The sequence below is a fragment of the Anser brachyrhynchus genome (genome assembly GCF_964034855.1).
Source record: "Anser brachyrhynchus genome assembly, chromosome: 3".
Taxonomy (NCBI): domain Eukaryota; kingdom Metazoa; phylum Chordata; class Aves; order Anseriformes; family Anatidae; genus Anser; species Anser brachyrhynchus.
In genome coordinates, this window is record NC_137696.1 from 122650421 (window position 1) to 122659388 (window position 8968).

At 45.8% G+C, this 8968-nt stretch overlaps 1 protein-coding gene across 1 annotated transcript in view; it reads right to left on the reverse strand.

Annotated features, from left to right (window-relative positions):
• Positions 1 to 8583, reverse strand: part of PKHD1 (PKHD1 ciliary IPT domain containing fibrocystin/polyductin) — a 261123-nt gene extending 252540 nt beyond the window's left edge. Inside the window, exons 1-5 of the mRNA XM_080584577.1 lie at positions 6395 to 8583; positions 4657 to 4798; positions 3570 to 3647; positions 1752 to 1896; positions 528 to 627 (exon numbers count right to left, since the gene is read on the reverse strand). Of these exons, the coding sequence (XP_080440703.1) occupies positions 528 to 627; positions 1752 to 1896; positions 3570 to 3647; positions 4657 to 4696 (363 nt within the window). The 5' untranslated portion in view covers positions 4697 to 4798; positions 6395 to 8583. The remainder of the gene's footprint in view (positions 1 to 527; positions 628 to 1751; positions 1897 to 3569; positions 3648 to 4656; positions 4799 to 6394) is intronic.
• Between the last annotated feature and the right edge of the window lie 385 nt (positions 8584 to 8968).

An 8968-nucleotide genomic window follows, 5' to 3' on the forward strand; every position in this document is an offset into this window, starting at 1 on the left:
CAGATGTGATGTGATTTTTCATTACATAGATATGTGCCATGGTATTCAACATCTGCATCTATCTTTGCTTGATAAGCCCATAATTTTCAGTACACAATGCTAGCCAGACTATGCACTCCTTTACAAACTTTAGTTGAAAGTGACAAATTCTGGCAGTAATGCCCTGAGAACGCATGATTCATTGTTTGGACAGGAATTCTGGACAAGGTAAAAAAAAAAAAAAAAACTAAAAAAAATCACAAGTTGGTCTTCTGACTGCGTGGCTTAGGTGCAGAGACAACTTAACTTGGACCCAGATTTTTCTTTCAGAAAGACCTCAGGTCTCACAGCCTATCCAGTGCCAGACTGAATGCCTTGGTGCATCTAGTGTTAAGGGACACAAGAAAAATTTTGCCTTCGTGTCCTGACATGCAATCGGCATGAGAGGTACTATTTCAATACATATCCTGTGATACCAAGTCTGAAGTTTGACTCCTTTCAATATCTTCAGCTGTTCATCATCACTTCTATCCTTTCTTGGTGGTTACCTTGAAAGCGTAGTTTTCTTTCTCCACCCCAGTCAAGTTGTTAATCACACGTCCTTTAAAAGTCACCTCCACATAGTACAAACCTTCCTGGGGTGAAGGCCTAGATGGGGGGAAAAAAATGTATTATATTATTTTTATATAGATTGGGTTTACTATTTTTTGGTAGTGCCAGGTCATTGGGACAATCTTACCAGGTTCACTGAGGCATTGATAGAGTAAAACACTTTAATACTATGAACCCAAACTCAGAAACTACAGTGTAAAAAGAATATGAAGACACAGCAAGAAATTGTAGGTGTGGGTGACAGGACTATACCAGAACATACATCCAGATTGTATGTAAATGCAAAGCATATACACGTGCTCATTAATACTAATGAATAGTTGTTCTTCATTACTATTAAAATATCCCAAGGCTGCCTAGATTTACAGGGAAGCTTGATCCGGGTTTGTAAATGAATGCTGCATCTAAATGCACAGCAGAGCATTCAGCAGGGTTAACTCCAAACCAAATCATAGCACCAAGAGATGGAAGAGCCCCACCAGGCTCACCCCTACAGCCTCTCAGGGCACACCTGGCCTTCCGCTCAAACAATATCCTTTAAGCTATGGCAGCTGGGAAGGAGAGCTTAGATTCCCCAGATGCTGCCTGGAATCATGTTTGCTTCCATCTCTAGCATCACTTCTATGATCTTGGACAGGGCAAGAATGTCAGAAACTGGTAAAATCCACAGATTTTCTTGGGAGCTGTGAATCCAAGAATGAGATTTCTACAAGCTTTAGAGGATTTGAGTCTAGTTTCTCCAAGTCTCAGTCTGACTCACGGTGGTTAGGCTAGTGCTTCACCAAGTTGAAGCATGGCTAAATGCAGCCCAGCTTGGGAGGTGCTCAGGTGCAGCCATAGTAATTCCTTAATCTCCCAAACTGCCTGTACAGACACTAAAAGAAAATGAGGATTCTACCAGACAAATGGCAAAGGTCTCACCAGGGGAGATTTAGATTGGATATAAGGAAGAATTTCTTCATGGTGATCAAACACTGGAACAGGCTGCCCAGGGAAGTGGTGGAGTCCCCATTCCTGGAGGTATTTAAAAGAACCGTGGACGTGCACTAAGGGACATGTGTTAGTGGTGGAACTCAGCGGGTCAGGTTGATGGTTGGACTTGATGAGCTAGAAGGTCTTTTCCTACCTAGATGATTCTAGGCTGTAGTCAGGGACCATACCTTGTTCTGCATCGTATACTGGATAAGCCAAAATACCCAGGAGAGACATCGCATGGCAACCTGGGCAGGTCTGGGTTCACCAGGGACACCTCCAGGTGGGACCAGCTGGCTGAAGAGACGTGTTCTGCCTGGTGGGATGCTGAACCTAAGCAAGCAAGGTCAAACAGGGGAACTTTGTGAGGACAGGACTATTCACATCCAGTCACGCAATGTAAACATTTTTGAACGGACACTCCAGCTTCACTTTAGGAGCAATATTTAGAGCCCTAAATTGGACTTTTTTTTTTTCCTTTTAAAATCATGTTTTTGTAATTTTGTGTAAAGAGAGATTTCATCCTACCATGTAGCTGCATGGCTTTTTGCCTCTAATACAGTGCCTGCTCTCTTCTCAAAATATGTTATTGCAGAGATGGACAGTTATCAGCAGTTTGAATCTCCTCAGCCGTCTACACTGGACCAACCCTCGTGCCCACAGATACTTAAAGCACCTGTAAAATTAATGGTTTTACTTGGTCTTTGTCATTACTGATGTCTTGAATGGTTTTGCTGACAGCACCTCAAGTTCACCTGTGCTGCAAGGCGGATCGGCTTAGCCCATTTCCTCAGTGAGCTGTCTGTAGGGCTTTTCAACTTCAGAAAGTCAAGGTTTGAACATAAATTAGCACGCTTAGCTTTTGTAGTTTAATCTAACACAGCTAGAAATATGCTTCTAAGCATCTGTCCCTTTGTTGACTGTCTTCACAGGTGTCTCCCAGCTCACAGATTCATTTTAAGTGACATCAGTGGTTTCTCTGCAGCAAACTGCATATTTTTTTCCCAATCCCAGAAACATTTTTGCCTCTCTCCCAATGCCTGAATGTCTGCTCCTCCCTCAGAAACGTCTCCTAGGCTCAGCGATTGTCCCTGCCTGCTACACAGTGCTGTTCAAAGCACATCTCCCCTGAGGACACAAGCTCGCCTTCTCTCCATTTCAGCATCTGTACAGGAAATCACAATATTCAGAAAAATAAGACCGATAGCATTTGTCACAGTTACAAATGACTGAGTGCCAGAACTTGAGCATTTTAATGAACATACGTCTCAGACAGAAACCAGCTCTCTTCCCAAGGAGTTAATATTCAGCACTACTGAAAATCAGATGCAGTTTTGTAAAGTTGGGTTTGTGCCCAGATGAGCAGGGCATATCCATTTCTGTGATTTTTACACAGATCTCATGTTTAAATTAGTGTTTTTAACACTCCAGCATCAGACAACCTATGAAGAGACTTTCAGACTTCCTTCAATAAAAGAAAAAAAATAAGGCAGCAAGGAGGAAATTTCTAGCCCTAGTTCTACATAAACAAGGTAGGAATCTGACTTATCTTGATTAGAAGAAATCTGAAAACAAGCAGCCATCAGCAATAGCTTATGAAGTAATAATATTAGTAGTGGTGATATTATTATTATTATTAATATCACAGCAGCAGAGTGGCGCAGCGGAAGCGTGCTGGGCCCATAACCCAGAGGTCGATGGATCGAAACCATCCTCTGCTAACTGCTTTTTGGGTGTTCAAGGAAAGGTTGGACGTGGTGCTTAGGGACATGGTGTAGTGGGTGACATTGGGGGTAGAGCGACAGCTGGACCACATGCTCTTGGAGGGCTTTTCCAACCTTTATGATTCTGTGAATTTCAAGCTGATTTCATGTTCTGGGTGCCACAGCCCACGTATCTGTTGCTTAGGATTTGTCACTCCAACTTCCGACCTCAGAACAGAGATGATTCTTTCTTCCTTTGGTAGAGTTTAAAGAGTTTAGACTTTGTAAGAGTTTAAAACTCACCATCCAGGGTAACAGTAATCCACGTTCCTCCAGCAATGCTGCCCTCTCGGGGCTTAATGAGCAATCCTGTGGCAGACACTGAAAAAAAAAAAAAAAGGAAAAAAAAAAAAACAGCTACATCAGGCTGAAGCATAATGCAAACACCAAAAACATCTAGCTCAGGACAAAGCAAGGGACCGTGGTCTGGCAGCTGTCCTCCTGTGATTCCCTCTTCATGATTCCTCCTTCCTAGGCCTTTAGTAAATTAGGCATATATATTACAGTACTATTAGCCACAGTAAATCATCCTCCAACTGTGTCCCCTATGTAAAAGTCCTCCTTCCCCTCACAGAGATTTTGATGCCTTCAGAACTTGGTGAACCAAGCCAATCTAAGCCTCTTGTCCTCTTCAAGAACTAAATAATATTTCTCCAGCTCTGAAAGAAGTGTTTGCTCTCTTCTGTACACTGTCCCCAAGTTTAGGGTGGCCCACATAACATATCCTGTTCTGGCTCAGACAGCCTTTCCAGCTCTTTCTTGGAGAAGTCCTTAGAAAGGAAACATAGAATGGAAAGGAGCTCCTGCTTCATGAAATTAAGTTACCTGTAACTTACTATATGATATTTTCCAGAACAACATCAAATTCTTAAGAGGATTTAGGATTTCTTTGGGGGCACTCATCCTGTGAAGCTAATGGAGTCACTAAAGAGTCCTTTTTACAATAGTACCCACCTATCATCCATATTCATCTCTCTAAAGAGAAAAATTTTACATACTTGCATCATGCACACTTAATATCAACATGGAAACAATCACGACCATCATCAAGCAAACGAAAACCAACATGTGTCAGAGGAACCCAGGTACAACAGGGACAATTAGCAATAAATCCACACACATCCAGAAGCCTCCACTGGCTATGAAAGAGCGCCATGAAAAGCCACTGATAAGGGTAGATAAGGTCCAGAATGCTGGAGACACTACTCCATAACACCCAATGCCTTTTAGAGATGCTTCTGCATGTCTCACGTGAAGTTAGGCTGTACCCAACCCAGCGGCACCCTTGTATTATCAGCGGGATTGGAGACACCACCTCTCTGCCACCCACCTGCAAAGAACACCAGAAAGGATGGTCTCCAAAGGCTCATCTTGGACTTTGGATGGGGATTTCATGGGATGGTGGCTCACGACCTTAGCACATTCTCTGTCACATCAAAACAAACCCTATCTGTATTCTTCGTGTTGCAGACCTGTGGAAGCAATGGTCTGTGTTACAGCAGCCAAGGCAGACTGGAAGATAGAATCATAGAAAACACATTGATTCATCTCTCACACAGTACAAAGGATCAAAATAATGTAATAATGCTCTTTCCCCACCCACCCAACACACCTATACAGGACACATACCCCTCTGAGCAGACCACTTTCCAGCTAAGCTCAGGATGAGCTTCCCCTCACTGGGGCCATGTTTCATGAGACTGGCTTTAATTAAGCAGTAAGCACACCTGACTTAGTAAAACCAATTACAGGATTTAGAGACAATATGAAGCTCTGTGCTGTTTCATGCAAAACTCGTGGATGTATTCCACTTAAAAAAATTGTGCCATGGTCACTCCCCAGTTCTGAAACCAAAAGACATGGCAAGTCCTGATGTAATTACTCACCTTTTAACATAAATGCAGTTTGTAGGGGTCAAGTCCAAAGCCTTGATGCATGTGAGCCTTGCATTTCAAAGCAGGCACATAAAAGGTCATTTAGGTGTATTTTTATTGTCCTTATGAGGACTTTTTAAAGTATTACTCACCTCATTCTCTTTGTTGCTCTTCCATTTCTCAGAGGAGCGAAGCGTGGGGGCTCTGATACCTGTATAACTTCTCTGTCCCTTTGGTACCTGCCCTACCACAGTTTTTGGTCGGAGGCTGTGTCAGGCACTCAGTTCAGCCCCCTGTGCTGTGCTGAAAGCCACCAGACTCGTTTCTCAGCAGCCTCAATGCCTGTTGCAGGCAGCTCAGAGCTGTCCATTGCGCAGGCTTAATTATTAACCTAAGCTACTTGCTATTAACTGTTTTGTTCCAGGTCCTTAATGACCACAACAGGGGTAACCTGGAGTTTCTTGCCTTCATATGCGATTAGATCCTCCAGTAGGAAGATAATCAATCCATTTATCATAAAATCCTAAAATGGCTTGGGTTGGAAGGGTCCTTATATATCATCCAGTTCCACCCCCCCACCATGGGCAGGACACCTCCTTTCCCCCACAACATGACAGAAACTGATTGAATAGTTCCTAGACATGCCCATGTCCAATCTGGGAGTGGCTTTCATAAGCAAGCAGAATTGGAGGCTTCTTAATTCAGTTTTTCCATGGCATTCCCAGCTGCGTCAGAGTCTGGCAGGAACTCCGGCCAACGGGTGTTCAGAGCTCCCACCACACCTCAAGTATCTACACTCCTGTGGGTCCTTACATGGGTAGTGGTGGAAAGGAGTATGATGGCCTTACACAATGTTATCATCCACCCTATGGAGAACCGTGTGCCTCCACCGGCTGCAGGGAAGATCCAGCTCAACCTTCATCAGGTGCCGAATAGCGTTGTGAACATCACCCCCGTGAGCATCATCCCTGCTCCCGCATCTACACCCATCTGTCCGAAGCCCAGATGAATGGATGGGTTTTTGACGAAGCCGCCAGAAACAAAGTGGGTTGCTCTGACCCTGCACTGGTATGGATGCTTTCATGGAAATTGCCACCAAAGCTCCCAGCAAGCTCTCAGACAACAGCATAACTATGGATTAATGAGTTACAAGGCACCGGTCACAAACAATAGCACTATGTAGGCATTTCTTACCTCATCCCCAAGGGGGGGGGTGAAACAGGCTTGCTCACTCTTCCTCAGCTTCATTTCAGAAACACAGCAGCAGAAAGGCATGGACAATCAACCTTCAGGGAAGTTTTGGAGCCCTGCCCAGCAATGGAACCAGTTGCATTTGGTTTATTCTCAGACCAAGCCCCACTGCCTCAACTGCGTTTAGCCAATGATTACAGGAACCCGATGAAAATTAACCCTAGCCTGCTCAACCGTCCACAGTTGCTTTACTTATCAGCTGGAATCGAATTGCAAACATGGCAATGAAAGAAAAAAACATTGCAAACATGGCAAAGAAAAAAAGAAAAGAAAAAAAAAGAAAGGAAAAAAAAAGACTTGAAGGAATGATCAGAAAATATTGTCAAATAATAGACAGATCAAAGAAGGATGATCGCTTGAATGCTGAAGGCAGAGCCAGATGTTGGTAACGGGGCCCACTGATAGCCCCAAATGAAAGGTGGGACCATGCCCAGGTTCCCTGCAGAAAGCCCAGCCAGGAGCAACAGGAGGCAGGGCTGGAGACTCAGCTGCAGCATGGAGCCAAGCTCCAGCCAGAAGACGGGGCGAAAGACGAGAGTAAAGACTTGTACGCCTATACCATAGCTCAGCGTTTTGTGTTCTAGTCCTTAAGAAATGCAGCCCCAACGGATTTAACAGGGAGAAGGAGTTTTTTGTTTTTTTTTCTGGAGAAAAACACAGATTAGGGAAGGCACTGCATAGGGAACCATCCTCCTGAACTGCTTGCATCATGGAAAGAGGGAAAATGGGGAAGAACCTTGTCCTCGGTGAGCAGAAGCACAGGCCCATAATTCAGACCAGCTGAGGAGTGGTTGAGTCACCAGGGGTCTTGAAGGGTAAATACTTTCCCACTACGTGCTGGTGATGATTTTTAGGTATTATGACCCACCAACGAGGAAAGTCTGATGAGAAAGTGCATGTTTGCATGTGTGTGCAAGCAAATTTCTCTTCCAACTGGAAGGAAATTTCTGCTCAAAAACATCACCCCATGACCTCTAGTTTTTGGTTATTCATTTGGAGGCTGCAGATTTTACACGTGCGAGTGGAAAACAGTCCTACAGGCAGCCGGGAACCCGAAAACCAGTCCTGTGTTGCCCTCAAAAAGGAGGTAAAGGAAATCAGGAGGCGAGCAGCAGGGTTTTGGCCACAAGGTGGAAACGCGGAGCTGCTGCAGCCCTGGTGTCTCTCGGAGCACAGCTGAAAGGCAACCGAGCCGTGGCTGCTCCGCGGGGTGTCTCTGGAGAACGGAGTTTCCCCGGGATTTGCTGCGCTTCTGGGGTGGAAAATCTTGGCAGCAGCCAAGCCAGGGCTCCCCCCAGCCTTTGCAAGGCGGCCACCTCGCGAGAGGAACGCAGCAGGTGTGGGGCAGCACATGGCATCCCCCAGCCGAACAGCTGAGGGGGGATAATGTGGGATAAGGGGGGTTAGGGGTTTTGTCTGCAGTCGTTCGGGAGCTCCCGGCTCCCTCCCAGCCCTGCTGGTGCAGGCACTGCTCCATACCGAGGGCACAAGCGTTTCTCGCCTGCTCCTTACCAACACCAGGCACCGTCTTGAAGGAGGGATGTGGGAACGCTGCCTGCTCTCACCAGCCCTGCATCTGTACCTGTAAACAGAGCATAAAACACTCCAGGGGAAAGCAAGCTTATAGGGGTTCATGCTTGGACCAGCAGCACCATGTTTCTCTTGGACGTGGCTGCAGAGGAGCAGTCCCCTCTAAAGCAAGTCGTGCCATGCTGGGCAGACATTGGGGAAAAGCAACATGAAACCACTTGAATTTAGGGATTAAGTCCAGAAATGGATCTCAGAGAAAGATTTCTGCTTTCCAGCTTGCTGTTGTCCTCGTCAGCATCCTCTTCCATCCCCTACCCATCTCCTCAAGCAGCCTGAAAGCTGTGTGTGCCCAGGAGGAGATGGGAACCCACTCCCACCATCAGCCTGCTGCCAAAACCAAATCGGGGCTGCTGCAGAGTCTGAGGATCTGCAGCAAAACTCCGAGGTTTGGAAGGTCTTGAAGAAGATTTCAACACCTCCTGCAGGCCAACCTGTTCCTCAGACTTTGTGGCTACATCTAGGAGTGAAATAAAAGCATAAGGGCTTGGGCACTGGATCTCCATGGATCCTGAATGGTCCCCTCCGTGGTGTTGACCTTGTCCAGCTCACGTTAGCCCAAACAGTTCCCAGAAATTGTTTGGAAGTGAGTACAGGTGCCGTCAACCAGTTTTTGAGGCTGCTTTTGCATTTATTAACATGGGCATGGCTTCAGGAGCAGAGACGTAGCCTGGAAGACTTTGCAAGCTGGTGTGTCCCACGAGGGCAGACCCTGCACCGTGCAGGGCTCCCATCAGCTGCTCTTTCTTTCTATTAATACTTTGCTTTTTCTGTATTGATGCAAGCTTCCTAGCAACCAAGGTCACAAGAGAAGGTGCTAAGAAGCTGGACCGATTATTAATAAACCCTGGGGTTTGCTGTCTTTTTTCTCGAGAAGCTTGTTAGGCACCGGCAGGCAGGGTGCTGAGCTGGGATTTCCAAGGGAACCTG